At 36.1% G+C, this 25,469-nt stretch overlaps 1 protein-coding gene across 5 annotated transcripts in view; it reads left to right on the top strand.

Annotated features, from left to right (window-relative positions):
- The first annotated feature begins 5,319 nt into the window (after window positions 1-5,319).
- The window catches only part of IFT57 (intraflagellar transport 57), a 65,031-nt gene continuing 44,881 nt past the window's right edge, over window positions 5,320-25,469 (top strand). For 3 of the 5 annotated variants that reach the window (XR_004182040.1, XR_004182041.1, XM_003893890.3), the window contains exons 1-5: window positions 5,362-5,774; window positions 8,333-8,495; window positions 9,266-9,384; window positions 13,921-14,011; window positions 20,843-20,911. Coding sequence is in view for 3 of the 5 variants with exons in the window: in XM_003893890.3 (XP_003893939.1) it covers window positions 5,563-5,774; window positions 8,333-8,495; window positions 9,266-9,384; window positions 13,921-14,011; window positions 20,843-20,911 (654 nt within the window). In the remaining 2 variants the exon portion in view is untranslated. Of the gene's footprint in view, window positions 5,775-6,443; window positions 6,574-8,332; window positions 8,496-9,265; window positions 9,385-13,920; window positions 14,012-20,842; window positions 20,912-25,469 lie in introns of all 5 variants that reach the window. The other 2 variants (XM_031662983.1, XM_031662982.1) reach the window with 2 other exon arrangements.

Genomic DNA, 25,469 nt, shown 5'->3' with positions numbered 1-25,469 from the left:
ATGCATTAATAAATATCTTTAACTAAAGCGGCCTGTGAAATATTTTCTGTGCAAAAAGGTCACCCTAAAGAGCATTAGGATCTCACACTGACATACAAATCTAGCTTCAGATCCTTGCAAAATCAGAACACATGGCAAAGTTGGGCTGCATTCTTGCCTAACAAAAATGTCCCCTTCTCGAGATGGTGCAGGAATTTTCAGGGTCCCCATAGGTCTCTCACACATGTCACTCATTTACCTTTACATGCCTCTTCCTTATAAAGGTATTTGCAATTTCCACTCATGAATTTAGAGCAGTGGTTCTCAATCAGGGTGATTTGCCCTCCCACCCCCACCCCACGCCACCCACCCCCACCCCCGACCAGGGGCCATTTGGCAATGTCCAGAGACACTTTTAGTTAGACATTTTAGACATTAGGGGTGGTGATACTGGCAACTAGTAGGTAGAGGCCAAGGATGTTGTTAATCATCCTGCAATGCACACAGCAGTCCTCCAACAATGATCCAGCCTGAAATCACAATAGAGCTTAGAATGAGAAACCCCAACCTAGACTAACACACCTACAATCCTCTAGAATGGCAGAGCCTTTGCAGTGATCTATTTGTGTATCCTGGAAATTAATCCATTGATATTATATGGCTCACAAGTATCTTCTTTATTCACTGTTTATAGAGGCCTATTTTGTATCTGGGTTCTTAAATTTTTATAAGTTTCTCTTTTTAAATCTTTTCTTTTACGAACTCCTTCCCTACATCAAGATTAAAGATACTGCTTTCTTCTACACATTACAAATGTTTTACATTTGTCTTCAATCCATCTGAAATTTATGTGATGGAAGTCATAGATATAATTTTATTTCCATATGGATAGCCCATGGTTTTAATAGCATTTTGTGAATAGCTGATTTTTTTCCACTAGGAGGTAACACTGATTCTGCTGCACACTAAGTTTCCATATGAATGCTCATCTGCTTTCAGGCTATTTTGTATATATTCTGATAATATCATTAATTTATACTTGTACTAGGAATCTTGCTGATATATTGTAATTCTTTCCTCATACTTCTATAAAATTTATGCTTACATATGAATTTCAGAATAGCCCTCCTAGAATTGTAGTTGAAATTATGCTAAATTTATAGATTGGGCAAATATGCTGATTTTTCTCATTATAAACATTGTATTCCTATTTGAATTTTTCCAAAACTTTCGGTAAAGTTTAACAATTTCTCTATAAAGATAATGATAGGTTTGTTCCTGGGTGCTATGTGTTGCTTATTGTGAGGTTTCTTTTTCTATCTATCATCTCCAGTAACTTTTTGGGGTTTAAAGTGCTTTTAATTCCAAATAGTCAATAGAATACTATGCATCCAATAACTCTTTTTAGTTTGGATCTCATATATGGCAAACTTGCTGAGCTGTCTTAAAACTTGTCTGTAGATTCTCTTGGATATTTTAATTAATCACAGCAACTGCAATAGTTACTCCTATTTTGTTGTCTGAGTGCACTGGTTCTGATCTACAGGACAGTTTTGAAGAGGTAATGTCTTCACATTGCTTTACAAGGCATCGCTTTTAAAGATTTACATATAAATATGATTTTTTTCCTTCTAGATTTTTGGCAGATACTTTTGATGAGGTTGAATGGGGCTTAGAACATGCCACCCCAAAATATGCTGCTGTTGCATATTGATTATTGTGATCTGAAGGCACCTGCGATACAGCAGATATATGAAGGGCTCTCTGACCTTCCCCTTTCTACTTAAAAGCAAGTCATAAAATTTCCCATGAGAAAGAAGCCATCCCTGTACCAGGAAAAGAATAACATTTTTATGATGGGAGACTGGAAATTAATGCTAAAATGGGTCTGCAGAAACAAACCTGTTAAAATATTCCTTATCTTCTGCTAATTTTACCCATATTTTTCCTAGTCACTTTTCTACAGTTTGTCAAGCTTAAATCCCTTTTCCTTTGTCTTGTCACTTCCCTACAAGCATATCATTCTTTGTTTTCTTAAAAAAAAAAAAAAAAAAGGCATGTAAACTGTTGGCCCTATCAACTTCATTTTTCCTTTGCTCCCATGTGCATGTAAAAACCTTAAATAAAATTTGTGTGCTTTCTTCCTGTTTACTTGTCTCATGTTCATTTAACTCACAGGCACAGCTACTTCCAAAGAGGGCAGAAAAAGTTTTTCCTTTTCTATAGTTTCAAGGAAGATTTATTCAGTTAGTGATTTTCTAAGTTTTTAACAACCCAAATGGGTGGTACTAAGCCATTTATAACACAGCGCAGCTTTGTTCTTTAAGCCTAAAGTTTGCCTGAAGGACTTGCTCTTCTATTTGAAGATGCGGCTGGAAAGCCTTCCTCCAGTCTACAATCTGCCTCCTTTTCACCTCCAGCCTTGTTAAGCACCTTTCAGGGAAATCCACTGAGCTTAAATTGGCTTTGACTGGGATGCTTTTTTTTTTTTCTTTAAGACAGAGTCTTGTTCTATCACCCAGGCTGGAGAGCAGTGGCACCATCTCTGCTCACTATAACCTCTGCCGCCTCGGTTCAAGCAATTCTCCTGCCTCAGTCTCCTGAGTAACTGGGATTACAGGCGCCCACTACCATGCCTGGCTAATTTTTGTATTTTTAGCAGAGACGGGAGTTTCACCATGGTGGCCAGGATGGTTTCAAACTCCTGACCTCAAATGATCCGCCTGCCTCGGCCTCCCAAAGTTCTGGGATTACAGGCATGAGCCACTGTGCCCGGCCTGGAATGCTATTTAGTTTTCAGAGTTTCACAGAAAGATCCAAGAGTTTTAAAAAGCTGAGGCCGGGGAATTGCTTGAACCCAGGAGGCGGAAGTTGCAGTGAGCCAAGATTGCGCCACTGCACTCCAGCCTGGTGACAGGGCAAGACTCCGTCTCAAAAAAAAAAAAAAGAAAAAAAAAAATTCCTTCATTTACCTCACAGACAGTTTGTAAGAAATAAAAGTCAAAGTCAGAAGACCAGTTATTAATAGTGGTCAATAAAATAAAATCAGGGATGAAATTGATATTTTACAGGAAGAATGAACATGGTTCATTCTCTTCAAGCTCTAACTCCTTAGTCAACAAATAAGCTAGTCCTGCAAAAACAAAACAACAAAAACCTAATATAAATGTATTCCCCAAAGCTTCCAAGTGGCTGAAACAGCTACAAGAGGATTTGAGTGCATTTTCACACACTTGAAGAAAACTATCAAGGAAAAGACCTTTTGATGTGTTACAAACTATTACAGGTAAACAAGGAATCAGCAAAAATCCCTGAAATAAACAGTGAAATTTCAGTGTTCTTTCAAAAATTTATTGGGGAAACATGCAGTGTTGAACAGTTAGCTTTTTTGTTCTCTTTGTGCCACGATTACTGGAAATACTTTATATTTTCGGGTTTTTTTCTTCTTCACAGTTAAGCGGGGGAAATTATTCTTTGATACTACTTTCAAGCCAGGCTGAGTTAGTATTGTACCTGGGAAGGAAATGGCTAAGACTCTGGGAGTCATTTTATTTCCCCCAAGTTAAAATACATATGTTGTTGGAGGATTTATCAGCTAAAAAGCAACGTTTGACTATTTCATACAGTGTTACGTAACTTCCTGAAAATGTCAGAATATCTTAAGTAGGCAGCATGCCTGGCAAGAACATCTCCCTCCCTGAGTGTAATAAATTTACTTCCCAAGTCTGAGAGCTTTTTCAGAGTCATGTAAAAAGCCACAGTTTGCTTGTTAGTTAACTTAGGACCCCAACACATATATGTAAGCTTTCATTCTTCAGTCTTATAAAGCCATACATCTATCTTACACTACTGTGACTGTTATACAAACATGTAACACCCCCAGGCTGCACACGTGCTGGTGGTTAGGGTATGGATGTATGGGGAGAATCACTGTTCCAAAAAGGCAAAGACCCGGAAAGATCAATTTGGTAGTGGGGTAACATCAAACCCAATTTTCTCACTCAACTTTATTAAAAGCAGCTGGCTCATGACTTGTGCTAGGCAAGCAATGTTATTTATTTAAAAAGCAATTCTCAGTGGGCTCCGCTTCAGGTTATTCTCTACACAAGTCTGTAATTTTAAGTACTTCCTTTCTTTCATGAATACTTTAATGAATGTAATTTTAGGTACTTCCTTTCTTTAATGAATACTTTAATGAATGTAATTTTAAGTACTTCCTTTCTTTAATGAATAGGGCAAATGGTATTTGCCCTACTGACTTTTCACTTTGATAACCTTATTAGTATCAGAAACAAGTTAACTGTAGACGGATTAAAATGAAAAGTGTGTTCTCATTTTTCTAACAAAAACAGGATATTGTAGATACATTTCAAATTTCAGTTATCCAAAAATGTGGCCCTTCTATACTTTGTAGTGGCAGACACAAGAAAGAGATCAGTGAGCCCTTGAAAGTCACGTTATAAACACGAACATATATGTTCAATCTCTTGTATTAAGTTTTCTTCCAAAAAACTGCCAGGCATCCACCACTTACCTCATTTTTTGCAACTGTTAAGAAAATTGCCCGATACACAATCCTTTTGAAAACTGTAAAGCTGGGCCATTTCTGTGGTTATGTACCTTTTCTTGAATTTTCTAGGTCAATAACTGCAGAATACAGTAGTAACACCCTATCTTTAGCCACCCTTAGAGCTTTAGGGCAGGGAAATTCCTTTTAAGACCATCTCTATTCTGCTGGATTTAACGAAGTACCCAAAAACTTTATACTACATGTAATGGGTTTGAAACAGATTAAGCAGCAGGCTGGAAGCTTAGTATTCTTGTTTTTGAAGTAAAACAAAGCCTCCCAAATGCCTCCTTTTGTTCGTTGTCTTCTTCCTCATCCTTCCAACCACTTTCCTAGCACTGGAGTAATAGCCAGGCAATGCAATACAGTACTTCAAGCTTTACAGTATACTGTTATGTGCAGCATTGCCTAGTGAGAGAAAGATAAAATTAAAAAAAGAAAGAACGAGAGAAACCTCTTGTTGGAAAGTTCCTGCAGTAAAAGTGAAACCTATGGTATTGACTATCTTTACAACTATGAACAGCTTCTCAATTCTGAGAAAATAAAGGTATCAGTGGGCCAGTGCAGCCTTCAATACTGCACGTCTTCACCTCCCTTTAATCTTTTTAACAGCTACTAGCTGACCCAGATGCCCGCTTAGTTGCCTTTAGCAACCACCAGGTCCAACACACCTCAAGCCAGCTCAGAGTCACTAGCCGCCTCTCCTCAGTCTTCCAGAAGCCGAGGGAGGAGAGGCAGCGGGGGGTGGGGCGCGAACGCCACGCCTCCATGAGGGGCGGTGCTGCTTCCCGACCACCATTTCCGCGGAGGCAGGGCAAGAGGCGGGCCACGGGTGACGTCATTCAGGAAAGCCGCCCTGATTGGAGGGAAGGAGGCGGAGTCTAGTTTCCCTGGTGACGGGTTGTCCGGTGGTCGCCTGGTAACCGGTCGTGGCTGTACTGGCGGCTGCAGGGCTGGCGGCTTAGGCCGCAGAGGTCTGTGGGCCTGAGCCCACGCTGCACTCTGTCCGTCCTGCGATGACTGCTGCCCTGGCCGTCGTCACGACGTCGGGTTTGGAAGATGGCGTGCCTAGGTCCCGTGGCGAAGGGACCGGGGAAGTGGTCGTGGAGCGGGGGCCCGGCGCGGCCTACCACATGTTCGTGGTGATGGAGGACTTGGTGGAGAAGCTGAAGCTGCTCCGCTACGAGGAGGAGTTCCTCCGGAAGAGCAACCTGAAGGCCCCGTCCAGGTGGGTGCCGGTGTCCCCAAGCGCCTGGGTGCCTGCTAGCCTCCAGGGAGATGCCCTCCTTGGTCCTGCTGGGAACCAATTCCGTGAGAGCGGGTTAGCAATTCCTTGCCTCCGTCTGCCTAGCCAGGGAAGGGCACTTCACTCCAAACTCCGGGGAGGTCCGTGGAGCTCACGCAGCCCTGACTTGGTGTTTTTGTAGAGAGAATAAATAAGTTTTGGAACGGCAGAAAGGATTGGAAGACAGCTTGCCTGTTTTTTGTTGTTGTTGTTGTTTTTTAACACACACGCATTACCACAAAACACAAACTGTATTTTATGATTGTAAAGATAACACAAATACTCATTGTAGAAAACTCAGAAAAACACAAGAACATGTCTAGAAAAATTATAAAACCGCCCAAAATCTCGTCTCCAGAGAGGAATGCCATTATCACTTAAGGCTTTTTTTCTAGTTTGGGGTTTTTTTGTTGTTGTTGTTTAAGACCCTGTTTATACAACTGGGGACCGTGGGTACTTACGACCCTGTGAAGGAGCGCCTTAAATGCGGCTAGTAAATTTGTTAACTACTTGCTATGGTTTAAAAGACTTCTGCCTTTGCAATAACCATACTCTCAGAAACTGAAAAGTGGAAAAGACGAATGACAACTATTGAATTGTCTCCTATCATAGAACCTAAAGTTCTACCCTTGTTCCGGTGGGGGAGAAGTCCAACATATCCTGAACGCAGTGCCATTACTTGCTGAAGGTAGTGGTCGGCTAGGACCTTCTCCTCAAATCACTGTAGCTTAGCAGTAGCCAGGTAAATCAGTTTTATAGCTTTTCTTTCACTTTAATACTTACGTTTATTTTATTCCATAAAAGGCAATCAATATTAAGAATCTATAGTACTTAATGTCTACAGCCAGGCTCAAATAATTTCCCTTGATAGTTTTAATCTCATTCCACTGCTCTCTTCCAATAAATTGAATTGAAAGATATGTAGGCTTTATGTAAACTGTTCATATTAAATTAGTCCATAGTCGGAGAAAAGATAAAGGAAAAAAGTAGTGCTGCTTGATCCATGTTAGAAAAGGTAGTCCTGGGATTATTAAAGTGAATCGATCGGGATAGTATAGACAACCAACATTTCCTGTATTAATAAAAATGCATTTTTTTCCAAGTGTATTTTTCAAATGAAAAGAAAATGACCTTAAGGTTCTGTTGATGTCATCTCTGTGTCTTCAGGGGTTCAGCAGGACACTTTGAATCATGGATTTGTGTGGGAATATCCTAGTCTAATGGTTCTCAAAGTGTGATCACCAGACCAACAGCATCAGCATCACCTGGGCACTTACTAGAACTGAAATGCCTCAGGCCCTTTCCCAGGTCTATCTACCTTTTCAGTAATTATAAGGATGGGGACTAGTGGTCTGTTTCAGTAAGTCTTCCAGAGGATTCTGATGGACACTAATATTTGAGAACCACTGTCCTAAGTTTACAGTATCTATTGGTGTTCATTCCTGTGCCCTAGAGGAGTTATCTGCCAATAAGGAAAAGATGACTTTTTGTTGGGTGGATGCTTTGAAAGGATAGTGAGCATATACCTGGAAGGACTTCATGGCCTTTTTTCTTCCCAGCTTTCTGTTATCTTCCAGAACGTTTACACTTATCCTGCAGGATAAAGTTTGGGAAACATGAAGGAGTACACGACTGATTTTTATGACAATGATTATAATAGTTGTAAATACATTGCAAACATAATAATGATAGCTACACATGAACAAGAAAAATAAGATCTTTGATTAAACTGACTTGAATGTTGTTGCTAGTGAGTTTTATTCCTATAATGTTTAGGTATAAATCATACTGATCCTCATAGAACTGTGTTTAGCAGACCAGGGGATTAAGCAAGAGCCCACAGATGTTTTTTAGATTGGTGATGTGACATTCACAGTTTCTTAATCCTGACTACACCTTATAAACATGTAGAAAGCTTTTGAAATATACCCCATACTGGGCCTACACTCACTGAAGTTCTGATTTAATTCATTCATGAGGGAAGAAGCAATGTTTGGCCAAGTACCAGTATTTTTATTAGCTCCTCAGGTGATTGAATATGCAGCCAAGATAAAAACAAATGTTTACCATAGGTGATAGGTTAGAAAGAGTAAAAATGCATAATGAGTAATCTTTTGAGATCTCTTTTAAACTCTGAGGTTCTTCCAGATTACCATTTTCGTTAATAAGGTACTAGCATATTATTACTGACACTTAAATCATTTTGGCAAAAACTCTACATGCTCTGTGCTCTAACAGGCACTACATTTCCCGGGTGTAAGGTCTTTGATCTCATATTTTGGGTACAGTAGTAATTGCGCTAATCCTGATGATTTAAAAATTTAATGTGAGTGCTGTGGATTACTGGAAACTTGAAAGGGTGAATTATCGAGGCCTTTTGATTTGATGGCCATTGGGGGGAAGAAAGATTGTTGGACAGTTGTGAATTCGGCCCTATTAGTCATTATAGACTTATTTGCATTATTTCACATACACCCCCATTCCTCCTTGTTTTGAAACAGACACTATTTTGCACTGCCTACCAACCCTGGTGAACAGTTCTACATGTTTTGTACTCTTGCTGCTTGGTTGATTAATAAAGCAGGACGTCCCTTTGAGCAGCCTCAAGAATATGATGACCCTAATGCCACGATATCTAACATACTATCTGAGCTTCGGTCGTTTGTAAGTGTAAACAACCCTTCTTTCTCCATGTTCTCAAGTTATGAATTTTAACACTGATAATTTAATAACAAATGCTAGCCATTTAGATGACTCCTCTGTATATATTATTATGAATTTATTTTCAGGTAAAACCTCCTTAAAATAGTTTGTATTATAACATTAATGTCACTTCTGAAAATGTTCAGTATATACTCTTTATTAGCCCAAAGTAATATATACACATATATATATAAAGTCTTGATATATTTGAGAGGTAAATTTTGGAATGGTTAATTCTTGATGTAAAAAATGATAATTAAAAAATATACCCTACAAAGTCAAAACACTTTATATTCTGAAAGGGAACTTGTACTTAAGACCATGATAGCAGTTGTGCTTTTTCATTTCTGACTTTTCCTGGGCAGGCAGTAAGATATTTTTTGGTACAAATGTTATTAATTTTTGACAAGTGAATCATTCTGTCCTTAACATAGTTATTTAAATAGTTTTACTGGTTTCTTCTCACTCTAATAAGATCAATAATTTGTTTTGCTATAATGTTACTGCCTTTTAATTTGATACATTTAACAATAAAAATCTTTATTTTCAGTATTTTTATGTATCAATAGGTTACAAAGACTTGAAATGGATTTCTATGAAGCAATGTAATTACAGTTATTGTAAATCATTTGAAAGAAAAGTGATACATCCATTCAGCAGTTCTTTGCTTAAATTTTGACATTTGGAGTATAACTGACAAATAATACCCTGTTTTTTCTTTTGTTTTTCAGGGGAGAACTGCAGATTTTCCTCCTTCAAAATTAAAGTCAGGTTATGGAGAACATGTATGCTATGTTCTTGATTGCTTAGCTGAAGAAGCATTGAAATATATTGGTTTCACCTGGAAAAGGTAAAATATTACCCAACCTGATAATAGTAATTTTATGTGCATAGCATTTTCCTCTGAGGGTGCAGAGCTGTTTAATTGAACATAAAAGAATTATTTCCTTTTGACTATTCTAAATTGAAAATGCTACAGATAATTAAGAAAAGCCAGTATAGACAAAATTAGAATGTCTGATGTCTTCAAAACTAATTCTGAAGTAATGTGTTACATATTATTGTGCCCCTTCTCTGTTCAAATATGTAATTATTGAAGGTTTAACTGTGACTATGTATCTTTGTAAATTCTGGACTTTTTTTAAAAGTCTCTTGTACATGTGTTTACACACATAAGCGTAATACATACACAGAGGGAACTGATAGCTACAGATTTAAGGAAAAAATTGAAATTAATATAGTACTTTAAGTGGGATTTTCTCCTTTGCTAGTAGTTACTGGGCAAGAATAATACTGAAGAAACTACCTGACACTCTCCTAGACGTTGTTCATTGCTTTTGTGTCCAACCTGACAGTGCTTTGTTTATTTCTATTATTATATTTATTATTATATTTATCCTATGGTATAAAATTGTTCTTTACTCTTCTGATGTTCTTGCTAGAAATCATGAAGTCTTCACAAGTACTCTGTTAGCATAATGCTTGGTCTATCTTAGATGTTTTAATAGATATTGAGCATATAGATGAAATAGAACATTTGGAAACTCAATTTATAGAGATTATAATTAGAAAACATAAATTTTATGCTTTGCAGTTTGGGATTTTTAATAGGTTAGAATGTAGAAGGCACTATTCAGGTAAAATATGAGTAAGCAGTGTTTTTTTTTTTGTTATTAGAACTAACTTCTGTAGAAAGATGTGTGTGTATATATATACACATATGTATAAAATTCCCTGTTAACATTTTAATGTATATTCAATTATATTCTTTTAGGTATAATCTCCCTATTAAGTTTAATAGCTTCCTTGAATTAGGTTATCATTGGGATGAGCCATATGAAATTACTTGTATTCATCTATTTTTAAACTAAAAAAATGGCAATTTCATATGCTTCAATCCAAACATTATTATTTAGTACAATATAAAGAATGACTACATGGTGCATAATACTTTATTAAATTTCAAGAGAAAATAAGTTATGAGATGTGCTGCTGTATTTAGCATTTTTAAAAACTACTAAATTCATAGCCTAATATATTCTAAATTCACCAGAAGCTGTGGTGTAATATCTCAAACACTATTCTATTTTGCACTTCCTTTGTTTCTCAGCACATCTTATTCCTGGCCTATGTATTGTAATTTGGATAATTTATTTTTTAGTTTTGTTTTTAATTGATACATAACTGTGCAAATTTTGGAGTACAATGTGATGTTTTGACACATGTGTACAATATACAGTGATCAAGTTAGTGAAATTAACATATTCATCATTTCAAATGTTTATCATTTTATTGTGGTGAGAACATTCCAAATCTCTTTGAGCTATTTTCAAATATATATTATTAATTAATATATAATATTGTTAACTGTAGTCACCCTACTGTGCATTGGAGCACTAGAACTTATTCCTTCTAACTGTAACTTTGTACTCACCCACTTTGACCAACTTCTCCCCATCCTCCCTTCCCCCTACCCTTCCCATCCTATGGTAACCACTATTATACTCTCTACTTCTATATTTATCTTTCTGTGCCTGACTTATTTCACTTGACATAATGTCCTCCATGCTTATACAGATTGCTACAAATGACAGAATTTCATTCTCTTTTATGATTGAATAGTATTACACTGTGAAAATATGCCACATTTTCTTTTTCTATTCAACCTTTTATGGATACTTAGGTTGGATTCCATATCTTGAGTATTGTGAATAGTGCTGCAATAAACATGGGAGTGCAGATATCTCTAACATACCGATTACATTTATTTTAGATATATAATCAGTAGTGGGATTGTTGGATAATTGAGTAGTGCTATTTTTAGTTTTTTTGAGGCACCTCCATAGTGTTTGCCATAGTGTCTGTACTAATAATTTACATACCCACTAATAGTGTTCAAGGGTACCCCCTTCTCCATATCCTCATCAGGCTTTGTTATTTTGAGGGGTGAGGGATTGGGTAATCCCCATTCTAACTGGGTTGAGATGATATCTCATTGTGGTTTTGATTTGCATTTCCCTGATGATTAGTGATGTCGAGCATTTTTGCATGTATCTGTTGGCTATTTCTATAGTACTTTTTGAGAAATGTCTATTAAGATCTTTTGCCCATTTAAAAAATTGGACTAGTTTTTGTTGTTGCTTTGCTATTGAGTTGCTTGAGTTTCTTATACATACTGGATGTTAACTTCTTCTCAGATGGGTGGTTTGCAAATATTTTCTCCCATTCTGTGGGCTGTCTCTTCACTCTTTTGATTGTTTCCTTAAGTTTGATGTAATCGTGTTTGTCTATTTTTGCTTTTATTGCCTGTGGTTTTGAGGTCTTATTCAAAAAATTCTTGCCCAGACCAAAGTCATGAAGTGTTTTCTCCCACATTTCCTATTAGTTTCAGTTTCAGATTGTATATTTAAGTCTTTAATCCATTTTGAGTTGGTTTTTATAAGTGGTTAGAGGTAGGGGTCTAGTTTCATTCTTTTGCGTGTAGATATCCAGTTTTCCCATTACTATTTATTTTTCTTTTTTTTGTTTTTTAGCACCATTTATTGAAGAGACTGTGACTTGGATAATTTATAAGGACTATGTTTAAATGAGGAATAAAAGGAGGAAGCTGAAAAGTAGTCAACATTAGAGAATATATCAGCTATGTAACATGTAAATGAGATAGACATTACATATAGATGAATTTTTTATATCTCTAAATGTCAAAATGAATCCTGGAAGAACATGGCCTTTGAGATATTTTCTAATTAATGAAAAATTAGGAAATTTATTATTTAAGATGATTGATTTAGTTCACAGTATTTTGCATAATAGTAAATGTTGATTTTTGTATTCTGTTAACATGATTGAGGCGTGGGTTTTCGTGTTTTACGACAGGGTTTCACTCTGTCGCCCAGGCTGGGGTGAACCTCTGCCTGCTGGGCTCAAGCGATCCTCCCACCTCAGCCTCCCACATAGCTGGAACTACAGGTGCACACCACCACTCCCAGCTAATTTTTAATTTTTTTTGTCAAGACGGGGTTTCGCCATGTTGCCCAGGCTGGTCTCAAACTCCTGGTCTCAGGCAGTCCACCTGCCTTGGCCTCCCAAAGTGCTGAGATTATAGATGTGAGCCATCACACCCAGCCAGGTAGAAGTTTTTAATACAAGTTTTCTCTCTAGCTTTGTTACTGGATAAAAAAAGGAAAAAAAAATAAATTTTCATAAATAAACCCAAATACATTTGAGTACTTTTAATATAGGATATGTGTCATTAATCTTGATGAATACATGATTTTACAAAGTTTAATGTTAGGACCACTAATTTTACGTTTTGGAAATAAGAAGAAAGCTGGAATCCTTCTTATTACCTATGTTAAAATAAACTTCAGATTGATCAAAGGTGTGAATGTGAAAAGCAAAACTATAGAAGTATTAAAAGACCAGAGGAGTGTAGGGGTTGTAGTATGACAGAAAGCCTCAAATATATGATGTTAAAGCTAGGGTCTGTGCAAGAAAAGGTTACCAACTCTATCTAATAAGAACTGTAACAATCTTGAATAGCCCAGATTATAAGTAATATACTAGGGGAATAATTTTTGAGAGGTTAGGCAAAACAATAATTTTCTTAATATACAAAAAGCCAAAAAGTAAAGAGTATAAATAGACATTTCACCATAAAAGAAGTGCAAATAACCAATGAAAATATGAAAAGATGTTCAATCACTTTCATGCCAAAGAAATGCAGTTAAAACAAGAATGAGATTTTTTTCACGTGGTTGATGTGCTAAAATTAAAGTTTGTATTATTTATCATATTGGTGAATATATGGAAATAGAGTCACTCTCCTTCAGTATTGTTTGGAGTCTAAATTAGGGCAACATTTTGGAAGCCTATTTTGGCAGTATATAGCAAAACAATAACATGTACAAAGTTGTTTATCCAGCTATTTCACTTGAACAAATTTATTCTGAGCGGTATGTGTAATGATAAATGTACAAAGATGATCTTTGCAATATTGTCTAGCAAAATAATTAGAAGCCTCCACGTTCAGTCATAGGCTACCAGTTACATTAATTATGGTATTGATTGTTCAATGAAATACAGTACAGGTATGTAAAAAATAATGAGAAATACATATGTATTTAAATATGGTGTATTGGTGAGAAGCATTAAGTTGGGTAACACCATTCGTAGTATCATCTCATTTTTTTATAAATTTGAAGATAACCACTTTTGCTTTTTACATAGAAAGTTTTAGGAAAAATACATGAAACATTTAACAGTGATTATGGAAGTGGAGTGAAAAAGGACAAAACCTGGCATAGAAGAGATAATATTTGCATTATGATTTTTTGTCTTACTAAATATTAAACTTACCATCTCATGTTTAACCTTATTATTTTAGGCCAATATACCCAGTAGAAGAATTAGAAGAAGAAACTGTTGCAGAAGATGATGCAGAATTAACATTAAATAAAGTGGATGAAGAATTTGTGGTATGTGTGTAGCTGAACTTTCTGTTCATTTTCACCTTTCGGCCACTTTCCATTCTCTTAATTTCCCCCAGACTTCCATTATCTGGAATATATTTTATTTCATTGTTTCTAAAGAAGAAAAGCTTTTAAATACAGTGCCGAGTATCATCATTTAGACTTTTGATTAAGTTAATGTTTGTATTTGCTAATGATTGAGGTCTGAATTTTAGCAGAGATTCTTAAACTGTTCAGGGAAATATATACCACTAGTTATATGAGTAAATACTTTCATAACAACCCTTCATGATGTTAGATAGACTGTGACTAATAAATAATTTAAAACAGAACAAAAGAATTTGGGATTAATAAATTTTGCTTTATATGCATACCATTCATTTCTAAGGAATTCCTTTATTCATCTACAATTAGGATGAATAGGAATTTTTTTTAGTGCTTTTAAATAATCAACATTATTTAAGTTGTTTGGCAGAATCTGCGCCTTTTTACATGTTTTACATGCCATCCATAGTGTGCAGCTAAAGATGACAGAGACAAAAGAACTTTTTCTCAAGATAATTCTCAGAACTTGAATTAGATTGATGCTGGTACTTTAGGGAGTATACATGTGATTTCAAGCAGAAATGGTGGGGAAAAAAACAACTTTATAGTATACAGCTGACCCTTGAGCAATGTGGGGGTTATGGGCATCAGCCCCCACACAGCTGAAAATCCACATATAACTTTGGACTCCCAAAAACTTTACTAATAGCCTACTGTTGACTTGAAGCCTTACCAATAACATAAACAGTTAACACATATTTTGTATGTGTATTATATATTGTATTCTTACACTAAAAGTAAGCTAGAGAAAAGAAAATGTTACTAAGTAAGTTATAAGGGAGAGAAAACATATATACTATTAAGTGGAAGTGGATAATCATAAAAGTATCTTCTCTGTCTTCATATTGAGTAGCCTAAGGAAGAAGAGCAAGAGGAAGGGTTGGTCTTGCTGTCTCAGGGGTGGCAGAAATGAAAGAAAATTTGTGTTTAAGTGTACCCATGCAGTTCAAACCCATGGTGTTCAAGGGTCAACTATATTTTGCTGTCATAAATCAATTAAAATTTTGGGGTAATTTTTAAAATCAATAGATAATTAGTTTAACATAAGTAATTGAAATTTGGCATTGAGGTTAGTATAGTATTTAAGTTAGTATATGCTATGGAGGTTTTAATCACTGCAAAATTTTAATAGCAAATGCTGAAAAATAACCATTAAATAGATTAGATGCTATCTGAATAGAATATTATAAAGCCATTTGTATTAGTCCATTTTGTGTTGCTATGAAGGAATACTTGAGACGCTGGGTAAGTTATAAAGAAAAGAAGTTTATTTTGGCTCACAGTTTTGCAGAGCATACCAGAAGTGTAGCACCAGCATCTGCTTCTGGTGAGGGCCTCAGGAAGCTTACAACCATGGTAAGACAAAGTGGGAGCAGGCATCTCACATGGCCAGAGAAGGAGCAGAGGAGGAGAGAAGGACCAGAGACAAAGGAGGAGACATATATATCCAAACTATATCACCATTAAAAATTGTTGGGGGGCATGCTGGCTCATACCTGTAATCCTAGCACTTCAGGAAGCAGTGGGAGGATTGCTTCAGGCCAGGAGTTTGAGACCAACCTGGGCAATGTAGTGAGTCCTCATCTCTACCAAAAAGAAAAAAGAAAAAAATGCTAGGCATGGTGATGCATGCCTGTAGTCCTAACTACTCAGGAGGCTGAGGTGGGAAGATCGCTTGAGCCCGGGAGTTTGAAAGTGCAGTAAGCCATGATCATGCCACTCCACTACAGCCTGAGTGACAGAGCAAGACCCTGTCTCTACAAAAAAAAAGTTTACAAAGTTTACAAAGAAAAATACAAAGTTATTGACATGGGAATGTAACTTATACTATATGCTATAAAATTAACTGAGAGGATTCCAAATTTTATGTTATAACATTACGTAAAATATGGTAAAAATAAATATATTAGCGTTCATTATATATGGGTGGGAGAATTATGAATGATTGTTTTCTATGCTTTGCATTTTTAACGTTTTAACATGTATTTTTAATAGCAATGTAAATAAACCTTATTTAAACAATATATGTAAAAAAAGATGACTGTTATTTACAGAAGGAAAAAGACCATTGTAAAACTTGTCAATATGAAAGATACTTTTTAATGTGATGAATTTTGAAAGTCAAGACAAAGATATATTCATTCATTCTGCATATACTTATTGAGCACTTGTTATGTAGCAGGCAGTGGGCAAGGCCCTGGCTGTGTAGCATGTGCCAGAGCTTTGAAGGCAGGAGGAAGCTTAGCATCATCAAGGAACTAAGAGAAAACTACTATGGCCAGAGTTCCTACGTGAGGGGGTGGGTAGCATAAGATTAACTTGGAAGATAGACCGAGTTCAGATTGTTTTGGGCATGAAAAGTAGTTTAGACTTTATTCTTTGTGTAACAGATCTTTCCATTCAAGCTCAGAAATTAAGTACTCATATATCCCCAGTTGTTCACCTTATTTATTCCCTTATCTTCTTAATAACTATTTGATAGTTATGAATAATTTATGAACAGATACCTGGTTCTAGTACATTAATATTTAACTTCAAAGGCATATAGCTAAAAACTGCTAGTCTGGGGAATAAAGAAAAACCCACTAGTCAGAAGAAAAATATCTGCAAGGGCAGAAACTATGTGTAATTTTTTTTATTGTTGTGTGTCCAGCTTATTGTGCAGGGCCTGGTGCATAATACATACTCATTAAATATTTGACCATAAAATCAAACTGTCAGCACATCGTTGTGTAACATTTAGAAACTATAGCACATTTTAAATTGGGAACCCTTTAAAGTTCAAGGCACCATTATTGGGGGTGTGAATTTAGAGAAATATACTGGAAAGCAGTCTCTTCACACATTTCTTCCCAGCCATGAGGTGAAGACCTTCTACTATCATAAGAGCAAACTGAAGGCCTTCCTCAAAGGGGTTGGCCCTGAGGCTCTTCATTCCCTTGCATCATGTCTCTTTAATTTCTTTTCTTCTTTATTGTCATCATATTATTCTAAGGAGCCCTCTGTTACTTCTACTCTTCTCTTTAAGGAGGACTGGGTCACCACCAGGAAGCCTTTTGATGATGGGATATTACATGATTCTGTTGTCTGAGTTTGTGGCGTTGCTCAAGGATGGTAAAGGTTGGCCAGGTGCGGTGGCTCACATCTGTAATTCCAGTACTTTGGGAGGCTGGGGTGGGCAGATCACTTGAGGGTAGGAGTTTGAGATTAGCCTGGCTAACATGGCGAAACCCCATCTCTACAAAAATACAAAAATTAGCCAGGTGTGGTGGTATGTGCCTGTAGTCCCAGCTACTTGGGAGGCTGAGGCAAGAGAATGGCTTGAACCGGGAGTTGGAGGTTGCAGTTAACCAAGATTGCACCACTGTACTCTGGCCTGGGCAACAGAGTAAGACTCTTGTCTCAAAAAAAAAAAAAAGATTATTTCTCACAGTCAAAGTTCTCCTATAATCATCTAGAAACTAGAAACCTTTAATTTTGGATTGCCCATATCAAGCTAGGACACATTAATAATTATTTTTATAAATATGTTGGGGTCAATAACACAAAATATTCCCACCTATTGTACATAATCATATCCATAGTAATTGGCAGTCAGAATTAAGAAGGCATATTAGACTAATAGGAAATTTTTTGACTGCCTTCTGACTTACTGAAATTAGAATCCTCATGTATTCTAATAGCTTACAAAACAATTTTCTAAGCCTGTTTACATTTGAATTCCTCTTAAATGCTCTCTTAATAATACTTAGTAACTTAATCCTTTTTCTATGAATTAGTTTGGATTTTTCAGAGGAATAGAACCAATAGGATGTACACACACACACACACGTATAGAAAAAGACTTAAGGAATTGGCTCACATGGTTATGGAGGCTGAGAAGGCCCCAAGATCCACAGTTATCAAGCTGGAGACCCAGAAGAGCTGATGGTAGTTCCAGTTTGAGTCTGAAGGCCTGAAGACCAGGAGAGCTGAGCTGATAGTTTGTTTCAGTCTGAGTCAGAAGGCAAGAGAAGACTAATGTCTTCAGTGACAATGAGGCAAAGATGATAAATTCTCTTTCTCAGCTTTTTTGTTCTATTCAGCCCTTCAGTGGATTGAATAAAGCCCATGCGCATTGGTGATGACAATCTGCTTTACTCAGTCTACTGATTCAATTATTTATTGCATTCAGAAACACCCTCACAGACACACTCTGAATAATGTTTAACCAACACCAAGGCACCTTGTGGCTCAGTCAAATTGACACATAAAATTAACCATCAAAAGTCGACCCCTTGTCACCTTACCACCCATATACATCTTCTTAAACCATAATCTTCAAATAAAGACCATACATAGCATGGTTATAATTTGATCTAATAGAATGTAACTGCTCTGCATACAATAGATATTGCTCTAATTCCTTCTCCAGAAGAGGAGATAAAGTCCATAAGTGATACCTACTCTTCTCCCTGATATCACTTAAATATTACAAAAGTAACAATACTTAAATACTATGATATAAAGTCAGTACATCTGTGTTACATGATAAGGGAATAAGAGTAAAGAAAACAAAAACACATACAGATATATTCATAGCAACTAGGAAATATTCATGACAATCACAATTCTCATTTCTGTAACTGGTCACATGCTTGTAGTTGTGTTTATAACTACCATTTTTCACTACCTATTCTGTATTCCCCTTGCCTTCAGTAAGCACCTCAGCTGGTTATAGTTCTTTACCTGGTGGGGTGACTCAGATCTTTATTACTGAAGTGTCTGAGCCAGTAAGTAGACCTGCCTGGATTTGGTTGTTGTAGTTTTCTGTTGATTTTTAATCACAGGGCATGATAATACCATGCCTTAAAAGATCTCCTGTATTTTAGAATACTCTTCCTTCGATTTTGGAGTAGTCCAGTGTCCTGTTAATAGGATCAGTCATGCCAGCCAATACAGTAATTGCCTTCTTTGCCATGTCGATTCAGAGGTATGAGGAACCCAAAGTGGCCAGGTGGCAGTCTTAATTTCTGTTCAATCAAATCGTTGTTGTATCTTCTGGTTGAAGAATTCCTCCTTTTGGAACTAAGACCTCTAAGCCAGCAAAGCATAAGATCATGGGAACAGGAAGCAAGAATTTTGCCAGTGGGCTACTAGGGGTAATAGCAAGTGATTCCACTCCATTTCCACCCCTTGATTCCTGGACCTGTAAATTCCTGGCTGTGGGAGAAACAGCACCATATATTGGTTGCTGATTCATTCTAGTACCTACTATTAAAGCTTTTTACCTATTAGTGTTCAGTCCAGTATAGTTCAACAAGTATCTATTGATTGCCTATGTAAACAGTACTGATCAGGTTATTGTAAAAGCATTATAAACTTGTCTCTTCTCCCATGGGCATTAAGTCATTGACATTTCACTCATTTACTCTGGTTGTTAAGTAGACTCTTATTAGTGCAAACACAGACTAGAATAAGCCATTTGTCAAAAGTGTATACCTCTGCTTCAGTTTTAAGATATAAAGTGATCACTTTTGTCTGCATTTCTGTTCTACTGCCCCACTCTAAAAAAAGTAAGTGTCACTGGAGTGTATAGAATCTACATTTATGTTGTTTCTTATTTTACTAAAATGTTTCTGGTTCTCCAAGGTTTAGCATAGTTCTCATACCTTACCTTCGTTGTTCCAACCCCCATAGTTTCTGAGGAGATATGGGATAGAGACTTAGAATTTGCATTCTAAGGAATACCTAAGTGATGCTGTTACTGCTGCTCTCAGAACCACACTTGGAGAACCAGTATCTTATATATTTATAAATGGTTGAAGATAAGGATTATCTTTGAAATCTACTACAGCTTTGTACAGTTCTACATATGGAAGTGTTCACCAACTGACATTCTCTTTTTTCTTTATAAAATCATGACTTGAGGGCCCAGTTCCATTGTCTTTATTGTGTCCTTGAGGTTGAAATATCCTTGTTAAATTTTTGTTACTTACTATGTCACTTGTCACCACAAAGACATATGAAAAAAGAGGAGCTCATGTTTTGTCTTACATGCTCATAGAACCTGCTCAGACTCCATATTTACTGCATACTGGGGAGGGAGTTGGTTCTCAAAGGGTCACTTTCTACCCCTGCCCTCTACATCCAGTTGGTCTACAGATTAGGATTAGCTTGGCACCCACCTAAACTATCCTTTGTAATAGATTTAAGTACCATGGACCAACCAGTACTGGTAACCATTATTTTATCAAGCTTGAACATACCAGAGATGAGATGTCAAAAATATGTATCAGTGTGATTGGTCGGAGCAAATGAGAATATTCTCTGTCAGCCTCTCATTTTTGTCCATTTCAGTCTTATTGCTCAAAAATATCCATTAACTCCTTCTATTTATATCAAATTTGCCAGCCACTTGGGTTTGTTTCTTGCCCTGTTTTTATATTTATCTGTAGTTCTATAGCAATGGCTCCCTTCCTTTCCCTCCCCCCGTTTTTTCCTTTCTTTATTGACTGCAAAAATGGTGCTATTTAAGTAGTAATACCATCAAAACCTCAGAAAACAGATGAACTGTTAATAATATTGTGCCCTGCTTTATGCACACGTTCACTAGGCTTTTAAATACCCTTTCCTACACTAGTCTTTATATCAAGTTTAATATAGCCTAGTATAGCATATAGGTGAAAACTGGAAATATATTTTTTAATTATAGTTTTTAATAATTTTTTAAAAATTTGTTTATTTTCTAAGGAAGAAGAGACAGATAATGAAGAAAACTTTATTGATCTCAACGTTTTAAAGGCCCAGACATATCACTTGGTAAGTTTCATCAGCTACATGCAGGACCAACAAGCAATCAATGTACATGTTCTGCTGGAAATTTCAATGAGGCCATTGTTTTGTATGCCGCTTGAAAAGTAGCTCTCAAAATTGCTTTCCTATATATAAAATGTTATAATTACAGCAAATATAAAAACCCAGAGGAGTGAGTGAGGCAGCCTCCTGTCTGTATCATGGAAAATTGACACAGTGCTACTCATGCAGACTGAAAATAATTTGCCTGGTGGCATTTTTTATTATGAAAAGACATCAAGTATTCTATTTCAAGTTATTTTCCATTTTAATAGGCCAAGATTTAATGATCTTGATTATAGGAAAATATTTAAATTGTAGCTCTTTAAATAAAATGGATTAAGACTGGTAGGTATATGGATAAGTAATCAGACATTGCTTTAAGTCTGTTTTAATTATGAAATAACTCTAGTCTATAAAAGTACATATCCAATGAGATATTTCAGATATATATTGTATTTTTACATTCTCCATATATAATATATTAATATATATTATATATTATAAATAATTTTAATATATTCATAATATATAAATATAGAATTATGTAACATATGTTATGTATTATAAATAATATATTAATATATAACATAAATATATAATATATAAATATATATTAAATTAATTAAATAATATATAAATATAATTTATATGTTATAGTATATTTTATTTATTATGTAATGTTATATAATTTATATATTATATAATATGTTATATATTAATCAAGGATATATACCTATTGTACCCTCAAAAAGTACATATGGAAAGTGATACTCTATTAGTCCTTTATTTAATTTTTCTTACCTGAATCCTCAAAACAAGTTTGGATCTAGTTTTGGTTTCATATCATGAAGATTTCCTTGACTACCCCTCCCCAGGGTGATCTTTGTATTTATCATACTAATGAGGATCAATAATACTAAGGCAGTATTGATATAGTATTGATGCATCAATACTGCCTTAGTATTATTAATCCTCATTGATGCCTTAGTATTATTAATCCTCATTAGTTATTATTAATGATGCATATATGTGTGTGTGTTTTCTGCCGAACTTGAGATGTAATGTAACATTGTGGTCAACTTGCCTGAGTGTGTGACTTAACTCTAATAGTTACTAGGATTCCAGACTTGGGCAAGTTTCCAAACTTCTTGTGCCTCATCTTCTTAAACTGTAAATGAGATAAAAATATTACCTTTACCTTTGTCGTAGGTTTCTGAAAATTAAAAGAGTTACTACATATAAAACACTGTAATAATATCTGTCACATAGAAAGTACTCAGTACTGGCAAAAACCAAAACCACATCTTTCCTCCATATTTCCCCTTCTGAAATCTGATTTGTAAGCTCCTTGATAACATAGATAGCTATCCTTTTTAATATTCCCCATAGTGTAACACAGAAGGTAGTGAATAAAGACCTCTTAAATGAAGGTATTTTTTATTGATCAATTGAAAATTATATCAGAATAATATGTTAAAATTTAAATCTAAACTCCAGTGATATCAATACCTTACATTTGCAGATCGTTTTGTAGTTTTCAAGTACTTTAAAACACATTTCTTTACTGACCTTGTAAAGTATTTGGGTGGATGTTATCTCCATTTTACAAATATAAACACTGAAATTTATAACCTTGGGACAGTTTAATCTTTTAAGAAGCTAATAAATCACAGTACCTGAATTTAAACTGCTTCTCCAAACTCCAAGTCTATTGCTTTTTCCGCTTTACCTCATAACAAGAGTTGAACAAGGTGTAGATATGTTATGATTCTTGCCTTTAGCAAGTTGTAATTAGTAATGTTGGTGTTTACCTAATGTATGTGTTGAAGATGATGATGACAAAGTGCTTGTCGAGTGTGAGAAGAAAAAAGTAGAGATGCACACAGTTATTCTTGGAAAGAAACTGTTGTTTGTGTTATTCATTCTTATATTGATGGTGTAAACAGAGAACTGTGAAGGCCACCTGGGATTCCTTCTGGACAAAGTAGTTTGAGTACTGAGAAGGAGCAAAGTAATTTAGTGTGCTTCTTCCACTACACCGTTTCCTTATTGGTCCTGATTTCAATTTTTCATCTCAAACTACATGAGGAAGGGTTTTTCCAAATGGTGTTTTTGTAGATTATCTAAGTATTAGATTCTTTGGGCAAAAATTATATAACATAAATCCTTTAGAGCTAAGACTATGTATAGTGATATTTCCACAAGAGGAAGAAGCGTGAACGCCAGGTGTTTGTGGATGGTCAACCATGGAGTACTAATGAGGCAGAAAACCCTTTCATATTTTAAAAAACCTGGCAAGCTCATGATATTGCCCACTAAAGCCATCTGCCTGAGACAGCTGTGTCTGACTACAGCTTATGATGGTTCGGGCTGCTCTTTCCCCAAGACAACATTGCTATATAGGTTAGTATCATAGATTTAAGATTTTATGTCTCATGCAGCAGGTGGACTCACAATGCAGAGGAAATATTATTTTAGGAAAATTGAGCATGATGAATTCTTCACTGGAACAAAAACGATACATACTGTCAAGGAAAGTGACTTTCTAAATGTATATGTGACTGTGCAAGCCCAGCCATGTGTGGATTGCAGCATTTCTCGCTGTCTATAGTTTTAAGACAATAAGATGCTTCTTCAATCATTTTCTATCCTCTCACCTACCCTACTTTATTTTTCCTCACAGACCCTGGTATTGCGTTACATTTATTAATTACTGATTTATTTTTTCTGTCGCAACCACTAGAATGCAGACTCCTGTAGAGCAGGAGCTTTTTCACTGCTTTTTTCACCTGTGCCTTGTGTGTAGAAGTTGCTCAATAATCAATAATACTGTAGGAATACATGCCTGAATGTGTGCTATTTTTGCATTTATGGTTTTATAGGCAATTTTCATAGAGAAAAGAACTTATTGACAATAATTATATCCTCTTCTGTGTACCATGCGGGATAATGCAGGGAGAAATCTACCTATATTCTTTTCTTTCATTAAATAAAGTGAAGTCTAGACGCTGAAAAGCATGCTCTTTAAGTATCATGATCATTCCAAGAGTTGGACCTACACAAGCATATTCCTGAGATTTGCAGTAAAATGAAGTGAGAATGCAAATGAAAAAGACATGTCATAAGCAGGTTGTGTTCTCTGGATGCAAATACAGACAGTTTGGAGTGCAAGATGTTTATTAGAAATAGACACATGTGAAAGGAGGGGAGAGGAAAGTAGGATTGGGCAGAGGGAGAAGTCATGCTGCGATACAGGCCTGACAAAGATTGGCCAACCTGGTAGAGCCAAGTGTTGCCTGCTTAGCTCACCTGCTGAAGGCCAGTTGCCCTGGGAAGGGCATACTCCCAGGTGAAATGGCTCTCTGCAGGAGCTGACAGCAGGAGGCTGTCTGCTAGCCACATTCTCTGAAGCTCAGCAGCAAGATCTTCCTTGAAAGAGGTCCTGGTGACCCATCTTCCTAACTACCACAGCATAGTTGAAGCCTGTAACTGCTAACTTGAAGAATTTGTAAAGAGATACCATCTGCCCATTGACTAAACTTTAAACATCTGCCTAAGTCGATCATGACACAGCAGTAGTTTCATGAACACTGAAAAAGATATATTCCTCCTACTGATGATGAATGCTTATAACAATGACATTGGTTTGTTTTGGAAGCAGTTGCTTTTGAGAACATTTATTTAAGGTTTAAAAAATACATTTAAAGTCATTCTGTGTGATTTTCCTTTCTAATTCCCTTACCCCAATTATGATTTTGCCGACAACTGTAATTAGTGACGCATTGCTTCATCTTCCACAATTTCATTTGTAGTTTAATTACTTGAATTTTGAGATAACTTTTCTTAGAAGGAAAGCATTACGAACAGATATTAGGCTTCAAGGCTAGTCCACAGAATTCCATGTTCTTTATGTCCCTCTGATTCCTGAGTGTTCTTGAAGTCTGAAATTTAGCCAAAGTTACCCTAAGAGTGGCCATGAGAAAGGACACTGGTGCTGAATTAAAGTTCTGACAGTTGGACTGGGCCTGTGATGTTTAGAGTATAGTAGACTATTCAGAGCTTTAGGGAGTGGGAGCAGGAAAGGAAGACTCTAGTGATGAGGTGGTACCAAGGTGTGCTAGTCATTTCCATTTCTAATTTGCATATGTCAATTGGGCACTGCTTGCGTGTTCACAGTGGCTATGCTGTAATTATGAGTAGTCTTTGTATCTCCATTCACCCTTGTGAAACTCAACAGAATCATGGCAACAGACTTCTGGCAGCATAATGCAGATGTGTCATTCTCCTCCCCCAGTGAAAAAAAGAGGAGAGGGAGCCACGCACTCTCTATTTTTAAATGCCCATCACCTCATTTCAAAACATTTTTTTAAACATGCCATAGATACTATTCTTTCTTGAGATGCTAAATTTGAGGTTTTGGAAACCAAATCCTGAGTTACACAGTGTAAAACCAAGTATCTCAAAAGGTTTAAACACAATTGGTTTTTAATTACTTAGCAAGAAATTCATGATACCAAGTAAG

Source organism: Papio anubis, chromosome 2, assembly GCF_008728515.1.
Source record: "Papio anubis isolate 15944 chromosome 2, Panubis1.0, whole genome shotgun sequence".
Taxonomy (NCBI): Eukaryota; Metazoa; Chordata; class Mammalia; order Primates; family Cercopithecidae; genus Papio; species Papio anubis.
Note: the sequence above shows the minus strand (reverse complement) of the source record. Positions and strands in the feature narration are given on the sequence as shown.